The following is a 22,787-nucleotide window of genomic DNA, read 5'->3' as shown; positions in this document are numbered from 1 at the left end:
GCTGAACTGACACCCTGATTGGAGGATTTGCCTTTCAGATGTGGGTGATGTGTCTGAGTGTGACTGCATACAATCTACTTCTATATGTATGTATTTCAGGGGAGTAATTTTGCTCCCGCTTATAATTACTACTGATTACCTCAAGGCTACAGCAAAGGGTTAAGTCCTAACTTCAAAAGAGAAGCCTACCTCTGCCAGGGGCAACAGAGATAAGCTGGGATAGGAAGACTTTCAAGTCTGGCCCCCAAGTTGAAGGAATTGGATGGGCTCACCTGTTTGAAAAAAACAAACCCAAACAAACAAAAAACCCAGCCCTGGGAGAAGGCTGGGCACGGAACCAAAGTCCCTCCGGCATGAGCTCACGGCAGCTCTGCCCAGCAATAAGCCGGCTGCGCTGAGCTGCTGAAAACAGAGGCAGGGCCTGCCAAAATTGAGGGTGAGGAAATCGCAGAGTGACGGTGCTTCAGACTTGCAGGTGCTCCTCCATCCTATACAGCAACGCGGTAGCCACGCTTCATTCAGCTCACGACTGGACAGCTAACGAACCAGCTAGTGCAAGAGCACGCAACAGCCGTCCTCAACGCGTCTTAAGGTACAGCGAGGAAGATGGTGTAAACTGACCCCTCCAGAGTCTGAGAGTAAGGGTGGAGAATTTGGTCAGATACCACAACATCAAGTAGGAGATCCTGTGCCCCTAGAACCGTAGGGCCAGAAAGATAAACAGAGCTTCGTTTTGTCCCAAAGCACTTGGGAAACCATTTGGCTAAGAGGGGAAAAGGATGACATGTAAGCAAAACCTAATAGACAGCATTTAGAAACACAAACAAGTTGTCTCTGATTTATCCAGGGCTACGTTCACTTCGGCTGAGCAGAACTACATCGCTCCTAGAGGCTAAACCCCGGATCCTTCTGGTCTGTTTTATCTGGGGTGTTTTGACGTGGTGCTTGAACCAAATACATGTAATTAGAACGCTTTCCTATATAGCTACATATATTCTCATATACTTGGCCCATAACGCGGCTACAGTAAAAATAAAGCGGAAAGTTATTTGGTTGTGTTGAAACACACTAACCTATTCTGAGAAGCCCCAGCAAGTATTTTAAACCCTGTTTACATAAGGTGCTCCATTGTGTTAAAAATCCTTCTTAAAATACACCAACACGTATCATAACATCATGCTTTTCTTGATACAGACTTATTTCTGGTACCTACTCAGGGATCGCTAGTTGTTCCTGCAAGCAAAGCGCTTTTATCTAGAGCAGCTTTGCTGTCTCTGCGCAGCTTAATGGGAGTTATTTCTGACACCGCAGCGGCTTCCTTCCCCCGCTCGGCATCATCTTTCTCATATGGCGTATCCAGTGTAAAACTCATATGCGAAGGCTCAAACACAAGAGTGAATGACCTCACAAAACGTACAAGCGGTAGTAAGGGCACACATTCACTGCTTCTGCAGAGAAGTGTGACGATTCTTCTAAATCTCAAGTGCAGGGCAGAGTGGGTGTATACACCCACTCAGAGATGAACACACTCAGCAGACAGCACACGGGTACCTGTACACTTCCAGCAGCAAAATAAATGTATTTTGTAGAACGGTCATAAAAAAGCCACAAGTAATGCTTCCAGTTATTGTCTCATTTTCTTAAGAAACAAAATACTCATAATATTCTACTAGAGAAAAGAAGCAAGTCCACATACACACACAAAAAAATCGTATTTGATCACACAACGGCTCTCCTAGACAGTAAGGTAGTAAAACCAAATGCTAGTAAAAAAATTCCTATTACAATGCATCAAGATCCAAATTCAAATGTCACTTGATGTTCTCCATAAAATTGAAATAAGTATAAAATCTGCAAAGGCCTCAGTCAACTGTTGTTTGCTTCCATCATTTCAAATGCCAGTCTCTGACCATGCCATTCATTTGATTTACTCAGCCTGAACTACTTTCATTTGACTTATTTACGCATCTTTGCTAATTTAATTTAATCTTCTGATTGTCATTTAAAACATTCATCCCAACACGCCTCGTTATTTATGCTGTTTGATGCCTTTACGTGCTCAACAGTCAGCCCGCTGAAATCTCTTGCTGTTCAAACATTCCTCTGCTTGGTGAACTCGAGGTACCGCAGCGTACGCAGCTGCCCGTAGTGCTCCTCTCAGGTGAAATCTGTCTGGCTTCACTAGAAGACAGGGATAACATTTAGGGGCACCACTGCCAATGGCAGCTTGTCCCTGCACCAGAACCACTCCGGGAGGCTGTCCTGTCACCTTTAGCTAACGGGGATGCTCGGGCTGGAGTGGTGTCTCCCCGGCCCGCAACAAGGGCTTGCAGAAAAAGCGCTGAGGAAAGAGTCGGAGATTCTCTGTTTCTATCCAACAGAAAAAGCAGCAGAGAGATACTCAGACTTTCCGAGAACTTTCTTGAGTTCTGATAGGACTTCATAGGACTGCCTCCCACCCTCTACCTCCTCCTGTGCTTCTGCATCTTTTTATTAGAAACCAGCTCCCGATCTTTCTGGGTTTTCTTCCTCGCTCTCTGCATCTCACGTGCTTCCCTTCAGGGCCCCTCAATGCCCACGCAGACCCACAGAGTACCTGACTGAACTGCTACCACGCAGGTTCCTCCTGCTGGGGGCTATCCCAGACTAAAGCTCCTTGGAGCAGAGACTGTCACCACTCTATGCCCATACAACACCTGGCTGGAAGAGTCACCTTTTGACCAGTCCTCTGGCACTCCTGCAGTAAGCAGGATTAATAAAATATCCGTCTATACTCGTACGCGGGAAAGCTAGGGCTGTACGAGAACAAAACCGAAACGCCGGAAATGTACTGCTAAACCCAGGGAATTTCTGCTGACAGATGACCCCGTAGCACATGGACTATTTCATAGGAAAAGTGACCTGACTTACTTTGCTCTCTTGGCCATCTCATTGCCATCCCAGCGGGGGCTGTACGGGTAATTCTTCTGGGCCTGGGAGTACAGCTGGCCACTGTTAGTGAAGTGGTAGACGGACTGAAATGTCAGAGTTGGCTGGTCTCGAGGAAAGTACAGGGGTAGATCAACTGAAATAATAATAAAAGAAGAGTCATAAAAATACACCATTGCCCTTTCCCCTTTCTTTACTGGGATTACATCACCCATTTCTATTGATTTAAAGGTGACAGGAAAGCAGAAATTGATGATTACTTCTAAAACAAACATCTGCATTTCTTGTAAGTAATGATTCCAATACATTGCTCTATGGGATGCTTTCCTCTCAAAACATTTTTGTAAAGTACATAAACAGAAAAAAACCCAAGTTTAGCTAGTGTGTTTCTGCGCTCATCGTAACATTTACACCATGACTAGTTCTAGAAAAAAAATAATCACACTGTTGTTTTCCTTTATAGGGAAGTTTTCCCTTTCGAAAAAAATCACAGATTACATTGTTTCTGCTTTCCACTCAAGCCACAGCTTTCTCTTTTTCTGCTTTAGCCAGTTCATTTTGTGTCCCTGTGGCCATCGAAAGCATTCTCATTCTGCAGCTGTCTGCGACCTGACATGGTTAAATGATTTGATAAAGTGTAGTAAGATTCAGTCACATGAGTCTCAACTTGTTGTCATCTGCTGGACAAAAAAAACCTCCCCACAAAACCAAAAACACACTGCAAAGTCATTAATGCCCAAAATATCGCACTAAAAATAAAAATCAGAACCTCTTAGTTCCCTTTGCTTATCACTGTCTCATGATCAGCTAGGTCTGGCAGAACTGCACAATGTTCTGCACAAAGCCAGAACACTGCAGTGGACCAGTAACTCCCATAAATCTTAAAGAATTTTTCCTACTGGCATAGCAATGAGTGAAATAAGGTTATAACATCAGAATTCATTCGTTAACAGCCTGGGTTCTCAGTATTTCTTTTTGCCACTTCACCATCCTTTCTCAAGAGGAGGAAAGACTCTTAGGCTGAGAAGCAGGTTCTAATAGCTGAAGTAGGAATGAAAGCAGGTGGGAAATCAGTGCAAAAAGAATCTGAAGCAAGCAGAAGGACCGCTACGAGACTAAACCCATCCTCAGGCGGAGCAGGATCTCCCCTGCAGGATGCTTGGCAGTGCACTGTATCTTCCACCTTCAAACACGTCATGGAGCAGAGATTCCAGCGCTTCCTTGGAGATCTGTGCTCACAGACTGAGAGATCACTGTAAGACAGGTTTTATTTTTCCAAATCCCACGCTATCATCCCGATAGCACCTTCATTTCCCACTTGTTTCTAATCATGTCTGAATACCCGGGCATGCATCAGCCGCACCATCGCTCCCCTTTCCCTAAGGCACCCTCCAAGCTCCACAAGTCAAACACTTTGTGACCACGAAGCAGACCGAACTGAACGTGAGACTTCAGCTGTAGTCTCAAAATACTACAAATCACTGTGGATGACAGCGTCTGCTCAGTTCATGACCCAGTGTCAGAGCTACACGTGGTAACTCCTGGAGTCCTGGTGACTCAGCTCGCACAGCAGCTTCCAGCAGATACTTAAGCAGTAATGACATGGGCAGAGTTCTGCTAATTTGAGGGCAGATCACTGCTGCAACAAAGGTTAGATTCAATGATTGCCCCATCCAATTCCTCTTTAGAACATGATTATCAAATAACAGCCCTGAACAACATCAGTGTATTGGGGCCGTTTATTAGCAAGCTGTCTCCTCCCCTCGCAGGTGGTGTGCGAGTGCTGCTGCCTCTGAAGGACTTCACCACGGGGAAGAGTGCAACGTGAGGAGACAGCCTCTGGTTTTCACCTCATGAATATACTGCTTCAGCTCTGAGGGCTTAAACCCCGTTACTGTAGCGCATATCTTCTTCGTAAGTACTAACTCTTTAAAGGAAAACCGTATCCTTGTGTCCCGTACCACCAGCTGAAAGGAATAACAAACCTGAGCCAAACACTTCAGTAACAGTTCAGTCCTTATGCTTAATGCTTTACCTGAGAATTTACCCTAACTCTAACTTTCCTTTGAAAGCCTCTGTCTGCGTAACAGGGGCAGGAAGCAGCAGTTTTCTCCCCAATACCTAAAACTAAAGGTTTGCACTTAGGAGAAAGTGCCTAGCACTGGAAGCGCTGTTTCATGGAACAGTCCAGACAGTGCTATCACCACAGAGATGCCATGCATTGCAAGAAGACTTTCTTTCATAAAGATGTTTCCCCAACACCGGTATCACCAAAATATAACAGAAAACATTTTTTCTTTTATTAATCAAAACCTGTATAGGAATTTTCAGGAATTAGTACATTACAAAGCGCTAAATCAGATAATCAAATTAGATTTAAGACTGTGCATCCCACACCTAGCTGACAGCAGCATCATCCTCAGCTGCAAGCAGAGTTTTGAAAAACTCCATGTGCCTTTGATTTCTAGCACTACTCTTCAGCTAAAATTGCCAAACTGCCATTTTTCTAACCCAAGCATTTCCGTAATACAAGGTGTGAGAGGAGTCCAGAGCAAGCGAAAAAAACCTGTCCCTAATTCTGGAACACAACCACACCTAAAAGACCAGTAAACAGGAAAGAGCCGTGAGCTGCAGGGTGTTACACACTTCTCAAGGTAGCCAGCTGTTATTTCAGTAGTAGGAAGGGAAGGCAAGGACTCTCTTCCGCCACAGTGGATGCCCGTCCACCGACACTGCGAGTGCGCACAATGCTTGGATTTGGGGTGGAAGATTTTATCGTGCATGAAAAGTAAGCAACTTCCACTGGTAATCAAGGCTAACAAGGTGCTCTGAAGAGAAAAGGTCAAATTCTGCTCACAGTCACATAGGTTGATAAAGGAAATTTTTCTTTTTTACCTGGTCGCATAGGCAGTCTGGCTCTCACCGACATCAGATCTGCTGCCTTCGCGCCATACATAAGGTGGCAGAGGTGGTATCACAATGACAGCCCGGACAACGTTTACACTTTGGCATGAAGAACGCATCGTGGCTGAAAGCACCACCTCACTTTGGTGAACCCAGACCTGAAGCGGGCGGGCTGCAGCAGCCTGCTCTGGGCTGGCACGCTGGTTACCTAAGAACTACAAAAACGTATTCGTGTTGACTGCAAGTACTATTTCCAAATAACAGCTGACTCACCAAGTACCCTGGTGATATGTCTGCAGAAATAAGCTGATGACTCATGTCTGTAAATTCCTGAAAGTACCAATAGACCCCTTGCTTAGTCATCCTTTGCTGGGATGCTGGGTTCACGAGCTCTGTAAACTCTAATGAGGGATCTAGCTCCTAGTAGGACTCTCTCTCCCTTCTTCCCTCTCTTCTAAACACTGCAAATTATCTCCCTAAAAATAACTTCATCTACGTAAGTGAGTCACTTCAGCTAGCAAGCTTATACAAGTCAGGCAGTTAAGCAGTAATATTTGGTTATGAAGGTAAAAATCTTGCTGTCAAGCTCAGATTCAGAACGAAAATGATGTCCGAGGAAGTCCCAGTTACCCCTTCTCTCACAGAAATAGAAACGTTTCCTTTGGAAAAGTTAAACAATTAGCTCATTCAGGAAAGTAAAGCTTTCTAATTCAGTTCCATGCTTAAAGTAATTTAATCCTGATGATTTCTTACTTTGGTTTTCCTAAGCACCACGCTGTTCCTGTAAGAGGAGCTCAAAGCAGCGGGCTGGAGAGAGGAGCCAATACCATAGTAAACCACTGCTTTCTCCTATGTTACAATTTACAGATCATTTTTTAAAAGTCAAGTTTTAGAAAGCCCTGGTGCAGGGAAAATCATGTCTTTATGAAAGCTCTACATGAGCAGAACTTGGAGGGCTGTTTTGGGTAATTAAGCATTGAGTAAATTCTTCAGTGATTGAACCCTAATTTTCCCACACAGTTCATAAGAAAGCAAAAGAAAAAGGACTTGCTTGGGGAGAATGAGTCACGTTGTAAAGAAACTTAATTACAGTTTATAAATAGTTGAAGTTGCTCTCTTTTTGAAACATATGAAACTACTGAGAACTAACACAGAAATTTGCTTCTCTCGACTTAGCATGCGATGCACACATATACTCAAAACAGAGTTATCTTAAAGCCACAGTCATAGTAACTAAAGAACCGTGCGATGCTTCAGTGCGCTTTAATTGTCCGTTTTCTTAAAGAACAGGCATACTGAGACCTGGAACAGCTTACCTGCTTCCTTAAGCTTGTGTCAACAACTACAGAGTTGCTTTCGACAGTCTTATTAACTCTAAAATAATATCTTTACCATCTTATTTTATAGCTTTTTAGACAGGGTATGAAACATGGAAGGGATGTCTTGGTAGAAGCATGTACCAGTGCTGCTGTAGGGTTTCTGAAGGAAAAATCCTCAGAAGAGAAGGGCAGGTTTACCCCACTGCTCCCCCCGCCGTTAAGTACCAGAGAGAAGGAAAACCAAAGCCATGCTTGAAATGCACGCTACCATACAAATACGTCAAAGAACGTCAGTGGCAATATTCAGAGAATTTTCCACATACAGGTGCCCTGCTCTAGAGGAAAGGTTTACTCACCCTTTGTAAGGCGCTGGAGAAATCCAGGGGTTTGTTTTCACAGAAGTCAACAGTTACTCACTGAACCTTATGCTCCCTTTGAATGGTTGGGTGAGACTATCTATACTGGTTATCCTATTAACCTTCTGGATGCTTGAACCTGCTGCAGTTTATTGCACCTGTGATTTGTTTTGCACTCACAAGCACTGGCTGATCTGGGTATTCTACTGTCGAGACTCCCACTTCTGCAAGATTTCACTGCCTGCACAACCTGGCTTTCTCAAGCAGCCTTCAGAGACAAGACAACACAACATTCTTTCCAGTTCAGCTCCTGGGCTGGACAGAACTGGCCAAAGGAGACGCTGCTCTGGTTTGCCCCACTGGACAGCTTCCTCCCCTGTGCACAGCACTGCAGCCTTGCTCTGATTAAACGTGCATTTGAAGCTTTTCAACATGATGATTCTAATCACCAGGAGATACAATAGCTACATAAAATAGTAAAAAAATTTGTTTCACAGCACCTTCATGAGTTGAGAGTCTATTTAGGAATTCCAGCACAGGAATGCAGGAACAAGGAAAGGACAGTCAGCTTGTCTACGGGTGCCGAGTGCCAGCCTGCGGGACCCGGTTCTTGGGAGATGTAATAGTAGATAACACTTCATGCAGCCCAGCACAACTCCTTCCAGCGCTGGCTGCCACAGCAGGCACCTCAGGGATGTGTGATAAGTTTCATTTAAATTATTTCACCAGGCAAACAAGACAGATACAGGAAAGATATGCTAACCCCAAATCTCCAGGGAACACCAAACAATCTTAGCCTGATGCTATCCATTCTCTTCCCAAAATCCGCTGACTCACTCCTCACTTATCCAGCTCTGGCCAGAGACTGTCTCTGCCTTCGAGTATTTCTGATAAAGTAGGTCATGGAAGCAGAAAACACACAATCCTGGCTCCAGAACTGTCTCTTATTAGTATATATTCATCATCTTCTTGCTCGTTCTTGTTTTGCCTCACTGAATTTCACATTTTCTCCGCCTTTACTTGCAACTGAGCTCACACTGCTGGGAAAAACAACTTGTGGGTTTGAATGCACTGCCTCAGACTGAGAAGTTCCTGGAACTCGGAGCTCTCCAGTTTTCATGACGTGTTAAGGTGGATGAGACCAGCGTGAATTTACAGTGCACCTCGGAGGTAACACAGACACCACATTACATAAAGCTCCTCACGCATCTACCAAGCTCTGTTCTAAAGAGAAGATTTCTAGTAGCTTTTCTGACATGACTTCTCCCGTGGGAAAGCTGCTTCAGACAGCCTGAATGATGGGTGAAGAGTCTTCACCTAACTTCACTTTTTTGCACAGAAAGTCCCGTACAAAAGCCTGTCAGGAACTGTACTGATCACTGCACTTACTGAGAGACCTGAACAGACTCAGCCACGAGCGTTCTGGGGATGGCAGAGCCTAGTGCCCATCTCCCCAGGCCAGTACTTCAGGCTGTTTTGCACCGCGGATCCTTCCTGCCTCTTCTGTGCTGAAGGTCTTTAGCCTACATTGCACTGGCAAAAACCCAAAGGGCGAATTTGGCTGAAAGCACACTGAGAATTACAAAATGCTGCAGCCATCCTGCTTTGGTGCGTGATGATGTAGTCCTGGAAGAATGAGAGAGCAAGGATGACAAATAACATATCAATGGCATTAGTGTGGGACTTCACAGTCATAGGAATTTGAATTTGTTAAGTATTATTAGGGCTAACATCCCTTCTGGAGAAAAACGTGTTATTTACAGGAAGATGCTATTTTGAAATCAACATTTCAAAATTTCAAATGCAAAACGAAAAGCTGTTTATGGAACTGTAACTGAGCACTTACAGCACTTTGGGTGCGTGGGTAATGATGGCTGGCTTTGAAGTAAGTCAGTCTGTCCTTGCTACGGGAAATATCCACCCCATCGGCAAAGCGAACACTTGTAGAGTGAGTAAATTTATTACTTAGTTTTCTTTGTTCTGGTTCGTTACTTGTTTGGGGTTTCTTAAATATAAAGAATGTAACTCGTTTTTGTTTGAAGAGGACTGCATGATACTGCTGTTCTCATCCCACTGACAATGGGAACTACACCACAGTGTAGGCACCAATGGCAGCTACATTTATGATTACTATTGGTTTGATTTTCATTCAACACAGGCAGATGATACAGTTGTAAAAATAGCCCATGTCTGTATCATAACCCTTATCCTTCTGTCTGAGTAACCCACCCTTCATACAAAACTAGCATTTTGAAAAAAAGTGCCCAAAATAGTTTAAATACTTTGTTACAGTCACGTGCTGCAGACATGAGCATCTAATTCTTCGTTTAGCCTTACAGAGGAACTAAATAACAGATCAAATCGAGATACTCTTCCCAGCTACGTGGCCAAAGACCACAAACAAGTGATGCAACTTCACCCAAAACCTGCTTTATAACCCACCTCAACCATGTCATACTCTCCTGGACTTTAACAGCAAGACTAGGCTATCTCCTAAAAATACCACCTGGAACATCTCGTAATCCCATAGGGAGGCCGAAGAAATGCCATCATGGCCTCACAGGTCTTACCCTTCTCTGACTCCTGTAACCATGACTAATTCGATAGACAGAAAGGCTTTTTATTTTTACCTCGCTAGCTTCAGCTAGTGACATCTATCTCGCCTTATTTTTACTTCGAATTCCCAGAGATCTTCATTCCCTCCCCCTTCCGTTTTTATTTCCTTTTATTGTTTCTGCTCTAACAGTTTCTATAGTAACTTCTCTAAGTGCTGATGAGATTGATGCTCCTAAAAGCTGCCTCTTCTCCAGCTGAATTGTTTGAAGCTCATACTTTAAATACAGTTGCAGTTGTTGTGGGCATACAAAGCAAGTCATGCCCCTTCTCGGCTGAGGTGGTGACCATTGCATGGAACTGGCGGAGAGAAGGCAGAAATTCTCCTCTGCTTTCCCAGCACACAGACACACTGCTAAATGCTGAGAAGCTCTACATTATTTTCCAGCAGGACAAGATGACTTCTAAAGCACATTTTTACCTGAAAAGCAGCTGTGCAAAAACGCTGGTCTCTCCCACTGACACTGTACGAAGCCTGAGAGACTTGTAAATAAGGGTTTTCCCCCTTTTTAAACGCTGCCTGGGGTTTAAAAGGAAACCCATTTATTTCATTCTCATCTGTGGTCAGCATGACACTATCCTGCAGGTCAAGACGACCCTTTGCTGAGGTGTGTGCTACCCTGTTGTTTCAAACTCCGCCCCACGCAGGTGTACAGCTTTCAGATCACACCACAGTGTAATCCTGCCGGACCCACCAGCCAGCTAAGCCACTCCAATTATTTTTCAAGCTCAAGTGAAACCTGCTTGACTGCACTACAGGTCCCCTGCTTCTTTACCGCTCCGATTTCTCCAAATCTCATATCCCTGATAATGCCCATCATCTCCTTTCCAGACTGAAAACAAAATACTTGCTTTCTACTTGCTACTACAACCAACTTTCAACCTGTTGTATCTCATACCTTTAACTTGGCTCTCACCCTAGGGAAGAGCTGTCTGTGAATACCACGTGAGATGCCACTAAAATGTGTGGACGCGAGACAGAGACATAGAGCAAGAAGAAAAAGCACCACCATTGGTACTCGGGTCCCAGCTCAGTCAATGACTTTTTGTGACCTAATTACTTCCAAAAATGGAGTGGATTAAATAAGATGATGTCCCTTCCCTATCCGAGGCACCTTTTCAGAGATTTTATTAGTTATCTGTCATATACGTGGGCACACAGCAGCAGTACCAAGTTGTAGCTATTAGATCAGAAAAAGCTACCGTGCACTTTTCTGAAAAGGGCCATTTTGTTATGTTATTAACCTTTCAGTCCATCTGTTCAAGTGCTCCGAAGTTCCTGGAAGAGCATCAATTAATGGCTACAGCCATATACCGCAGTTCTAAAAGTATGGCAGATATCTGCACTTCCCAGACATTAAAATGTAACATCCACAGCAAAATGACACTTAAAAATACTTGGTCAGTCCACCTGCATCAGGCCATCACCAAACGCCTGTAAAACCCAATTCCTATCACAACAGTTTATTGCTCTTCATACCAAGTTTTGTGAATCGCCCTGTGTCCATTTTCCCTTTTTCAGTAGAATTTTAAATATGAACCTAAACCTAGTGTATATTGAGTGACACGATTACAAAGTGAACACAGAAAAAAGGAAACAAACCCTTGTTTTTAGGCTCACTTGCATCCATTAAAATTAAATACAGGAAATCTCATTTGGCTCATGTACAAGTAAATACCCAGGACAGAATCAAAGGAAAATGATCTTTAACATACTCTTAACGGCAAATATCAAATTATCAGTTTCCAATACAAATTTCAGACTGATCTAGCTGGCAGCCTCGCTTCAAAGTAAAGGAGAAAAGTAAAGACTGGAGAAAAAAGATCGGCAAAAGGCTAATTAATTCTCCAGCTGCTGCAGTTCCTCCCGGGATTATCCCTGGGCTGCGCCTCGTTCAGTGCAGAACCGTGTGCCAGCGACTCGGGCTCCTCCTCCATCATGCTGCCTGAGCCACAGCGCTAGCACTGCGTGCAGCTTCCACCGACCTCAGCTGAGCGACGTGCACCCCATTGCCCAGGAGATGTCAGAGAACGCCTTGTTTGGGGTGACTAAAACAACGCACAACGTTTGGAAGAGCCCCCCTTGCTCAGATTGTATTCTGCTGTAGGCAGAACAACTCGTGCTCAGGATCTTTCAAGACCAGATTAAAGGAAATACCGACGTGGTACTGACGAAAAGCACTGGGAGTCAGAGGGCAAGACTGCCTCGAGAGGGACATTCACCTGCTTGCTGAGCAGCCCCAAAAGTACCCCGAATGGCTTTTGACTTCTGCCACCCAGTTTTCCATGACCAGGGCTTTGTTCATCTCCACTTTCTCATTTCAGAACGCAATAACACCCCTATACCATTTCTGAAGACTTATTTTTGATCAGTCTCACACCCAATTCCTAAAACACGTATTTTGTTCCATCTGACTTTCCTGCTTTCCTGACACTACCAGGCATCACTCCGTTCTCCAGTAGCTTGGTGGCCACACCATCACATTCTCTGTTTCTTCCTTCTCCCTTAGTTTTCACAGTCATAAATTCCCATTTTCAATTAAGGAACAATGAGAAGAATAAAATAAAAGCACTGTGTGAGGAAACGAAACCAGCTTGTTAGATAAAAGCTTGCAGAAGTGACCTGATGTGGATATTCTACTCAACACTTGGCTCTTTTTCAGGAAACAACTGGGGCAGACAACAGGTTATTTTTCCATAAGTTTTCTCGAAGAGGCTTCTTTTCCACAAGCAGACTAACTTCCCTGAAAAAACAGAGCCCGTGCAATCTTAATTTCCTCCAAAGACGTTCTCCTGGAATTTTAAGTGTTAATTGTGCTGTCTGCCAGGCACTGATCTTGAAGAAGAGCAGCTCTCGAAGGTTATCTTCTTTTCAGCTCCCAAAAAGTATGTGAGCAAATCTTACATGGCAGACAACTGAAAAAAAAATCTCTCAAACTCCCAACCCCACTCAAACGGTTATTCACCCTCCAGCAGCACACGGGAGTCACTGAGCACGTTCCAGCTGTGTTAAACATGCCGTCACAACAAGCAGCACCGGCTGCTTCCCACGTGTACGTTTAACAAGATCTATAGCCTCTGTGGAACAGAGAGGGCTCCATGGCCAGGCAGTAACGGTTTACCGAAAGATTTACAGGGAGGGTTACACCAATCGGTCTCATGTCTTGGGTTCCAAATTGCTTGAATAAACACATATTTCTTAAACATTTCTATTATCTTGGTGACTGTGGAGTTATTGTGGTAGGCACGTGATTTTTCCAACAGGAATCTGCAGGAGCAATTGCCAAAAGAACAATAAATACAAATTCAGATGAAAGAAAATACTTTTGCCTTCTCCCATAAGCTTTCCTAAAGCCAAAGAGCAAGTGCTAAGAGATCAGACACACGTTCATCCAGGAAACATCGTCCACTGAAGACTGTAACGAAACTCCTTGCCAGCCACTCACTACCACAAAGTCTAACCTGCTTATTTAGACAGTGGCAGGAGGAACTGATGAAGGAGCCGAGAGTGCATGCTAGCTCTGTCCTGATGACTTTCCAGAGGTGGGGCAATCTCCTTTGAAGGGCAGGCAACGTCTTTAACTACACCAGGTGCCTGCAAAAATAACTTTTTCCTGAATTATAAGGATTACTGTTGCTCTGCTCAATTATTAAAACAGTATTTGAAGCCTGTTGAGTTATTTCTGCTTGGAAAGCGAACGGATAGAACCAACTACTTCCTTTGCAGTGAGTGGGCATACAGTCCTCCCTCTCTGAACACCGCTGGAACACACTGCACTGTCTGCACACTAGGGTAAATTCATCTTCCCAGGTACTAATGCTCTTTCCCAAAATGTCCTATTTCCCCCCTTCTCCCAAGCCTCACCTGACAAACAGGGCTACCAAAAATTCTTTGTGTTTTCATTTCCCAAGCTGCCTCCTGAGGCTGTGGGCAGACGCGCTGACCCAGGTACAAAAGAGGTTTATGCGAGCGCACTCCCACTGCTCAGTTCAGGCCATCAGTGCAAACCACGTCAGCTGGCTGCAGCGGCACAAACCACGCTGCTGACAAGCGTGTGCAGACAGCAACACCCAAACCGCAACCCATCAGAACTGGGCATTGGTGGCTGCCAGCAGAAAGCCCCGAACCCAGCAGCAGGTGTCCGCCCAAAGCCCTAATACTCACAGGTATAAGCTTTACAAGCAGTCAGTGCTCCAGGCCCTCGCCTGCTTCTCCCTCCTGTGGAAAAACTTCCTCCGCGCTGAGGTGCTGCCTGTTTCTGACCTGCTGTCTGACAGAGGCAACCACACAACAGAACAGGTAGGTGAGAGGGGCAACAAAAAGCCAACAACTTCAGCTGGCGCTCCCATGGCAAGAAAGCTCGTTAATTAAACTTTAGCTGTTAGCTGACCAGCACTTTGGACCTCCCAGGTCACTGGTATTACCCGATACAGAAGCTGAAATCCCCCAGTTAGCCAAGGACAGTGGCAGCAAGTGTTCCCACCCACTTCACCTGAGATGCCATACAAACTTCAGCCTCAAATGCTGGCAGCTTCCAACATTCCCCTTGTCCTGAAAAACTGTTCAATGAAACAAAACCCTTCTAGCTTAACATCTGTGCTTTTCAAGATGCCTTAAACGAATGACCACTAACACGAGCAGTGTTCCATTTGCTGTTTCAACTGGCCCAACTTCCGTCCATCTTTGTGCTGATAACCTGAAAATCTCGTAAGCTAAAAATAAAAAGATATACAGGTTGCTTTAGAGTCCTATTCTTGTGTCCATACCAATGAGGCTACTGAATTCTTAATTGTGCACAGATAATTAACTTGTGCTTAAGGCATAAATACATGGAATGTTTGCAGGAAAAGAATACAAAGAAATACCTATCCCCCAAACCCAATCACAGCTGATTTATAAACGAGAAGAGAAAGAAATCAGCACTCTGCTGGGCTTTACTTCCAAAGCCTTGTGCTGAGTCTTACTCATAAACAGAATCAGCGTCAAAAGCCCTAAGCCTGATTAACGATTTCCTCTTCCCTGTGGATGCATGAACATCTCCAAGTGCTTATTTCTTCTGCCATGTATTTGAAAGACTTGATCAATGTTTACAACTAAACCACTAAAGTAACAGTTCCTTTGGCTGCTCTTTGATCTCAGAGAAGAATTTCAGCAGCTGCATTAATCTAATGATTAAGTTTGCAATTAAGGAGCTCTCCTGTGCTTTAAGGTAGAGTGGGTAGACTTTGCTCTTCAGTCTGTAACTACAGCACAAATTATTTCTTTTAGCAAGTGAAATTGTTCTGAGGTCATTGGACTTCAGCAATCCAGCACTACTTTCCCCTTTCTCTCCTCTTATCTTTAATTCAGTTTACTCAACAGAACTATTCTGAATAATTTCACTTCCAAAGTGTTTTGCTTCCTAGTTTCCAAAGTTTGGAACTTCGAATGCAAATAGCTGCAAAAAAAACAAAGTTATTTTTGCAGTCTCTGGATACGTCTTTTAGGAGGAACACAAATCACGTTAGGGTTTTTCTATCTCACAATCTCGATTAAACCTAAAGTTTTAACCAGAATTGGGATGACAGTAAAATTTACTGTGGTTCCTTTCGTCTGACCTGCCACGCTGCGTGCCATGCACCGGTGTTTGTTCTCCCCCGCGTACTGCCTCTACATGCTACAGCAAAGAGGTAAAGCAGAAGAGTGTTCGTCTCACGGCTATCTCTCCCAGACGGTTTATTAGATGCTTGCTAAACGTTCAGCCCTAATATACATAGTTATGTCAGCGGTTCGGAGATGAAAGGCTGTGCTACTTCACTCAGGAAATGAAGGGCAGGTTTCGGCCCTTTCATTGCCATATCCCTCAGCACATGGCACAGAAATGTTTTGGGGGGGATTGTTCCGCCAGCAGGTGATGCAACGGCTGACACAGCCAGGGCACTGTGGGATTTCGAAGGCCACGGGGTTAATACATAGTGATAAACCGTTTGGTTATAATTGCAGCTTTCCTGCCAGATCAGCAGAGCACTCTGAACATCACACAGCTGAAAGCTACTCTGCTATTGAGCAGGAATTTGAATTTTTATTTCCTGAAATCTAACTGTTTCATCATCCATTCACATATATTATCCCAGAGCAAAAATCAAATCCACAGGAATTTTAACACTGGTAAAATCAAGCCAAACATACTGGGAAGAAAGGAAGGCAGGAAATATTCAAGAAGGTTGAATTGCCCAGTGACTGGTTCTCAATTAGCACTGAAGAGTGAGTAAAGGTGTAATAAGAACAATTTTCCAGAAAATACCAGTTTTATTTCTTTTTCCCCACAAGGTAGACCATACTAATATGATGCATGTTTTTTAATCTCAAGCTTGAGTTTTCTAGACCTCTGGTGTTCCTCGCTGTCTACAAATCTGCAGTGACAAGGGGGATCGGCGAGACCCTTTGTTGATCATCTCCAACGCAATGCAGGCTGACCAAGGGCAATACCCTCTTCATGCTTTAAACACTCGGGGACAACCTTCTATGCTGTCATTAAGACATACGAGTTTTCCACATGAAACGCTAGCCCACAATTAAAAATGACGTAATCTAAAATACTCCAGTGCTGGAGTTAACAAACACTGACGTTGCAGCTGCCCCAGCTGCACTGTAATTATTTTAAACAAAGATCAAAAATAGAGGGTAACCTGACTGAATTTCCCCAGACCAAGTACCTTTGATACCCTTGATAAGGAGGAATCTCACCTTACCATAGGGAAAAACAACTGCTACCTAAGTTAACGTGTATAAGGCAGTAACAACGCCACACTTCTTGTTTCTACCTGACGCACTTCTTACGTATTTAATTAAGATTGTCTTTGTGAAGGTGAAATATTGATCTTAGATCTCCCAATGACAGCAAGTCTAGCTATGTACCGTAGTAAACTGTCAGACTATCACTGTCGATGCATTAACTCCTGACAGTTACGGAAGATTTTAGGTAGTCCCCAGTTATGTCTAGTGTTGGTCCTCATTATTGACACTTTTGAAAGTTCACAGCTGTGAACTTCATCTGGAGTCAGTCACCAGAAATCCTTCCCAGGACGCTTCCGGTGCCCAGCAAAGCGGGCAGATCACCATTGACGGGGATCCTCGCCCTCTCTCCCAATGTAATCAGGATTTGGTGTTTGCAAGGTGTCACGGTCACATCAAAAATGCATTAAGCGCTGGATAAAAATAGCTGAAACTTTTAAATTGTTTCCTGTAATTGTACTTTTTCCCTTTTGAACTCGTATCTTCAAGAGAAGAGACATTCATGCCTGAGGCAAAGAGTTACTCACTGTGAACTAGGAAGCAAAAATCTTTCCACATCAGCAACAGAGTAAGCTTTGTGAAACCTTCTGCATCATATTCCACCACGCCACTGTCAACAAAAAACACACACAAAAAGAATACAGCTTTTACCTACCATTCATTCTGATACTGCGTGACAAATACATGAATTCTGTGTTACAAGAACCGTTTTACAATGGTATTATTTCTGTATTACAAGAAACGTCCAGAATTTGCGTTATTTATTAAGCTGCAACTTCCAAGCCAAATGGAAATTACACTTCTAGTCTCATTTATGCGGTGGTATTGGAGTTTCTCACCTGAAGAAAGGCCATATTTGGTTGATACAAATACCCTTCGGACTGAACGGAGGCCTGCTAATGCATCTGCAGTACTAAACTGACAAAAAAACTGCACACAAAAAAGTTCCCTGTATGTTAGTGAGATGAAGATAATTCATTAACTCTGTAGTGACAGGCTAAAATTGAAAACGCACAGGCTGAGAAGAGCTGAAATTTGAAAATTCAGAAATATAACAACAGCAAAGCATGAGGGCATACAACAAATTAAATACTGAAGACTTGTTCAGCAGACAGATTGCAAGTTTCAGCCATCAGGCGTGGGTATTCTCTAAAAGCCTGAAGCTGTAGCAGGACTCACGAGCCACTCTGCAAGTGCAGTAGAATCACAGGCACACCCAGGCCATTTCTACACTGTAGTTTGCTCAGAACAAAAACTCTGTTTTCGTAAGGACTGAGCTTGCATCAACTGCCTACCCACACGTCCAGTTCAAGTCGCTGTTACCTCCCTGCAGCTGTATAAAATCTGGGTGCAAGCTAGAAGCCACCTGTCTTCCTGCCCTCAGCTGAGAGACCCGCGGTCTGACGGGCTTCCGAATACCCACGTCATTTGGCATCGCCACTCGGAAGCAGACACCTCACCCTGGCGCTGCAGTAAAGCCCTGTTGCTCAGCCAATGGCTCTCGCTGCAGCTCCTGGAGCCCCACCGAAGCCAGGATTTAGGTGGGAGGCCAAGGTGCCCCCACGGCACAGTGCCAGGCACCCCTGATCTGTCCATTTGTGGAGCTACTGCCACGTCCTCCTCACGGCAGGCAGCGGACCTTTGCACTGCAGGAATAAACACAACCTGACCCCTTGCTTTCAGGGGGAGAGTCAGGGCACGGTTGCCAGTGGGAGCAGCTGGGTTCCCAGTTCTGCCTTTATGCTGAGCAGCAGTTTCTGGCTCCTGCAAGGCTTGGAACTGCACCCGCTCCCCCATCCTCCCACCTCAGTCACTGCCTATTACTGTAAGACGGTCCCAGTCATTTAATCGGAAATGAGCACGTTTCTTTTGCACAATCTCTACTGTCCTTTTCCCACCATCAGCTATTTTCTAGAAAAATCGAATCAGCAGCTGGCACAGAAGTGGAACTAATGCTGAACTTCATTCCAGTACTGCCACAGAGAGAAAACCTCTGCACATCTTTCTGTGAAAAACAACCAGATTCCATCTGGTCCAGTGGACGGGAGTCACACAACCAAAGACCTTGTGCAGAAAACACCACTTTCCCCTGTGATACAGAAAGCAACACATCAAAAGCACACTCACGTTCCGAAGTGGCTCAGGAAGGCTGCAATATACTCTCTTCTCTTATGGTATCCCTGAATAACGTACTGCACCTTAAAAAGGAAAGAAACAAACAAATACAGAGCTATAAAAAGACAAAAAATCCAGTGCTCCAAATTTGTTCTATATTCCTTGCTAAGGAAGATTTATGTTTGACATGGTAGTAGTTCTGACTCCCAAATTTAGCTTGCCTGATTTCCCTAAAGAATCCTAAAATGCCTTTAAAACAAACAGCGGAACTTGCACACAGAAGATCTTGAAAAGAAATCTCTCCACTCACTTCTGAGTGAAACATGGTCTTTCACAGTCTGTTGAAGAGCTGTTCAACCGCACAAGATACGGAGTGAAGAAAAGGAAGGGGCCACCCCGCCTTGCTGAAGTTTGAGCAGAAGCTGTGACAGGCACACTGTGATTACCTGAGCTCCCGCTTACGGTCAAAACAACATTCTAATTATAATGGAAAAGGAAAAAAAAAATACTTCACAAGTGATCTTGGGTATTTTCTGAAGACTGCACCTTCAACAAAATCTGCTTTGCACTGAGCCCTCTCGGTGGTTTCATGCTGACTCAGGGAGCCACTACTCAACCGCGAGCATCAATTTCTGAAGCACTCGGGGTTCTGAAAGACTTCCATCCCGGTACAAAGTCCAACAACGCTAAACTTGGACGACTTCAGACAAAATTCTCTGTGCGCCACGTACTGATCTGAACAGGACCGCTCAGCAGAGCAGCGTGAACAGGGTTTGACCTGTGACAGAGTGATGCACGTGTTGTCAGGCTGCAAGAGCATCCCCATCACAAGCGGGTACTTCAGGTACTTACGGTGTCATTCCACGTGGGATTCCCTGTGTAAACCCCTTTGCCTTCCAGAATGAAAACTAACATTTTACAAACTGATTTTTCCCCACTGAGCACGAGAAGAGGAGGAAGAGCATTCTTCTTGGCTATGATAACACTAGAATTCCTCAGCTGGCAAATGCTTCCCTCAAGTTTTGGAGAAAAGCCTTGATACCATCACTGCTGAGAGCTACCTTGTACCCCTTAAATTCTACTTATAAACTGAGACTTTTTGCCTCTTATAAAAAACCTGTCATTATTTTGAAGGTTTTGTGTGGGATCTGAAATGTTATTTTCGGAAAAGGAAAATATATGATAAGTTTGCTTAAGAGGCTTCGTTTAAAAGCGGATAAAAACAGCCCTGTGTACTTGCAGATCTTAAAAACAGAAAGTAGTTTTAACAGAAAACCACAACAAAAACAACGCTAAAGACAGATTCCAATATAATTATGGAAGTGCATTTTGAAGAACTTTTTCTAAAAGAGAAAATTATTTTCCTCATTTAGACAAATGAAGGTAAAAATAACACACAAACAGCAATAGGAGGCCCGTAACAGGCAGATTCCCGGGTGCTGGCCCCTAAGCTTGCTTTTGAAAATTACACTGCAGCGAGGGGGCAGCTCTCAGAACACTCCACTCACTCCTCTGGGCTTCACCAGTCCGCTCCCCGCACCACAACCCTTCAGCAGCTGTCTTAACTAGCTATTACTGTACGAACACCCAAACCGACTGCGGCTGGGTTCACTGGGACGCAACACCTGAGAGGTCAGTCTGTGGAAGTCCTCAAAGCCACTGTGATGACTACAGTGTGAGAACTTCCGTATCTTCCAACTGGAAAAATAACAAGCAGACTACATGTTTGTATTCACCAGCAAAGTATGTCATGACACAGCGCTGTACAATACAATACCATCTTATCCCCGATCGTAACATGTCCCTGTAAGAACAATCCACTCCAGGATCTGATCCCAAACACGCCTGTTTAACGTTCACCGCCCTGGGCAGGGGCTCAGACCCTATCAAGAAGGTATCTTTGCGTAGTGCACCTCAAGCATGCCCTGCCTGGACTGCTGGCAGCACAGCTCTGTGGAAACGCTACAGCGTGTTACTGCAACACAGCACAGCCCGTGAGGGAAAGGGAGAGCGAGTTCTCTTTACCAACTCACCTTGTTTGTTAGCAGCTGGCATACTTGGGGTACGTAGTCGATAAGACAACCTCCACCAGGAAAGGCTGGGATGTGAAGGGCAGATGATCCTCCAAGAGCACTAGAAATAGAGAACAATTTAAAGGCACATTATGCGGAGCATCCCTGGGATTTGGAAGTGATTTCTACACTGTCCTCCTTCCCTCCGCTTGAAGTCAGAGGGCCATGATGAGGAAGGGTATTTTATGCTGTGGCGATATAAAAAGTACTGAGTGATACCATCTATAAAACCAGGTTATACCATGACCCACTATAATTAAACTACTTTAATCACAAGTATCACTAATGTAAATAGTGATAGGAAACAGCTTTTTCATCGTAAACAGTTCTGTTTCTTAGCCCTCGTCAATAAGACATGGAGCATTGTAGTTCAGGTGTCTTGCTGCTGAGGGAGGAGAGGACTTTGAGTCTTGAATTATTCAAAAAGCCACCCTCAGTCAGACCAGCTAAGAATAAGCAAAATAATCTGGACTGAGGAGTAAAAGATGGCCAGACGCACGTGTCAGCCATGCCTTCTACTAGAGTTCTGGGCCTCCCAATACCACACAGATGGTAACTTCTAGATCAAGGGGCAGTGGGACAGAAAGGTTGTTAGGTACACAGCATAAGGGGGGATGAGGGAAGAAACAGGTTCGTCCAGTCTTATGAGAACACTGGGGAGGGGGAATATGGGAGAGGGCAGTTGAAGGCACAACTTTATTGAAGGCGTATTGACGCCTTCAATTATCTAATGGAGAAATAGAAAGATGGAGCCAAGAGTCTTCTCAGAAGTGTGCAGTGACAGGGCGAAAGGCGCTGCAACAGAGGAAGTTCTGGTTAGCGATCAGGAAGAACGTTTTCACAATGAGAGTAATCGAATGCTGGACACCAGGCCCAGAGGGGCTGGGGAACCTGTCCTTGGCAGTGCTCAAAGCTCAGCTGAACAGCTACCGTGGGCATGCTGAGCTAAGCCAGCCCTACTCCAAGGAGCAGCTTGGCCAGCGGACCTCCAGAGGGTCCCTTTGGTCTGCCTTGTTTTATGATTACAGTTCCTGATTCTATGGGATTTTTTATTTCCAGAAGGGAAATAATAGGAACAAAGACATGGACCCTGTCCCTGCACAGACTGGAAATCTGCACGGTAGGAAGCCACAGAAACAGGAGCTTCAGAGAGGTGTATGTACACACCCTAATCTGTTAACTTTATCGTCGGGTGGAACCCCGAAGCACGCCTGCTATAGCCAAGGACAGTGGCTTCTCTGGTACGGGCAGATCTAGAACTTTTTATTTAAATCAGGCTGTATAAGGCAACACCCAGCTGAAGTCCATGCCCCTTTCTTTCAGCAGTACTGACCTACAGCTTTCCTACACTCTTACCAATCAAAGGGGATATGAATTTGCATTAGACCCTGTGGCTTACATCACCCACTAAACATCCAGAACCTCATCAGGTACCATTAAAGAGCTTCAAAAGCAGGTTACTTTCCGGCCTCCTGCTTACACGCCGTTTCCATGGAAGATCAAACTGGCTGGAAAGAAAGTTCTGCACTGCAAAATGAGGCTCTCATACTCCAACAGGACTTGTGCTTGGATTTCCTCAGTACCTGATACCACTTTGATTGGTATAAAGGTCTACTGTCATACAGCCCTTAGAAGGAACAGAGCACATGTAAATCAAAGAAGCCCAAACTCATAATGAGGTATACGGAAATCTGCTGTTCAGGCA

At 44.5% G+C, this 22,787-nt stretch overlaps 1 protein-coding gene across 1 annotated transcript in view; it reads right to left on the bottom strand.

The window, feature by feature from the left end:
• Window positions 1-22,787, bottom strand: part of BRE (brain and reproductive organ-expressed (TNFRSF1A modulator)) — a 129,267-nt gene that overhangs the window by 15,726 nt on the left and 90,754 nt on the right. Inside the window, exons 7-10 of the mRNA XM_010144030.1 lie at window positions 21,044-21,143; window positions 19,023-19,093; window positions 17,423-17,505; window positions 2,911-3,064 (exon numbers count right to left, since the gene is read on the bottom strand). Of these exons, the coding sequence (XP_010142332.1) occupies window positions 2,911-3,064; window positions 17,423-17,505; window positions 19,023-19,093; window positions 21,044-21,143 (408 nt within the window). The remainder of the gene's footprint in view (window positions 1-2,910; window positions 3,065-17,422; window positions 17,506-19,022; window positions 19,094-21,043; window positions 21,144-22,787) is intronic.

This window comes from Buceros rhinoceros, unplaced genomic scaffold, assembly GCF_000710305.1.
Source record: "Buceros rhinoceros silvestris isolate BGI_N320 unplaced genomic scaffold, ASM71030v1 scaffold7569, whole genome shotgun sequence".
NCBI classification, from domain to species: domain Eukaryota; kingdom Metazoa; phylum Chordata; class Aves; order Bucerotiformes; family Bucerotidae; genus Buceros; species Buceros rhinoceros.
This window is presented reverse-complemented; position numbering and strand designations above follow the sequence as displayed.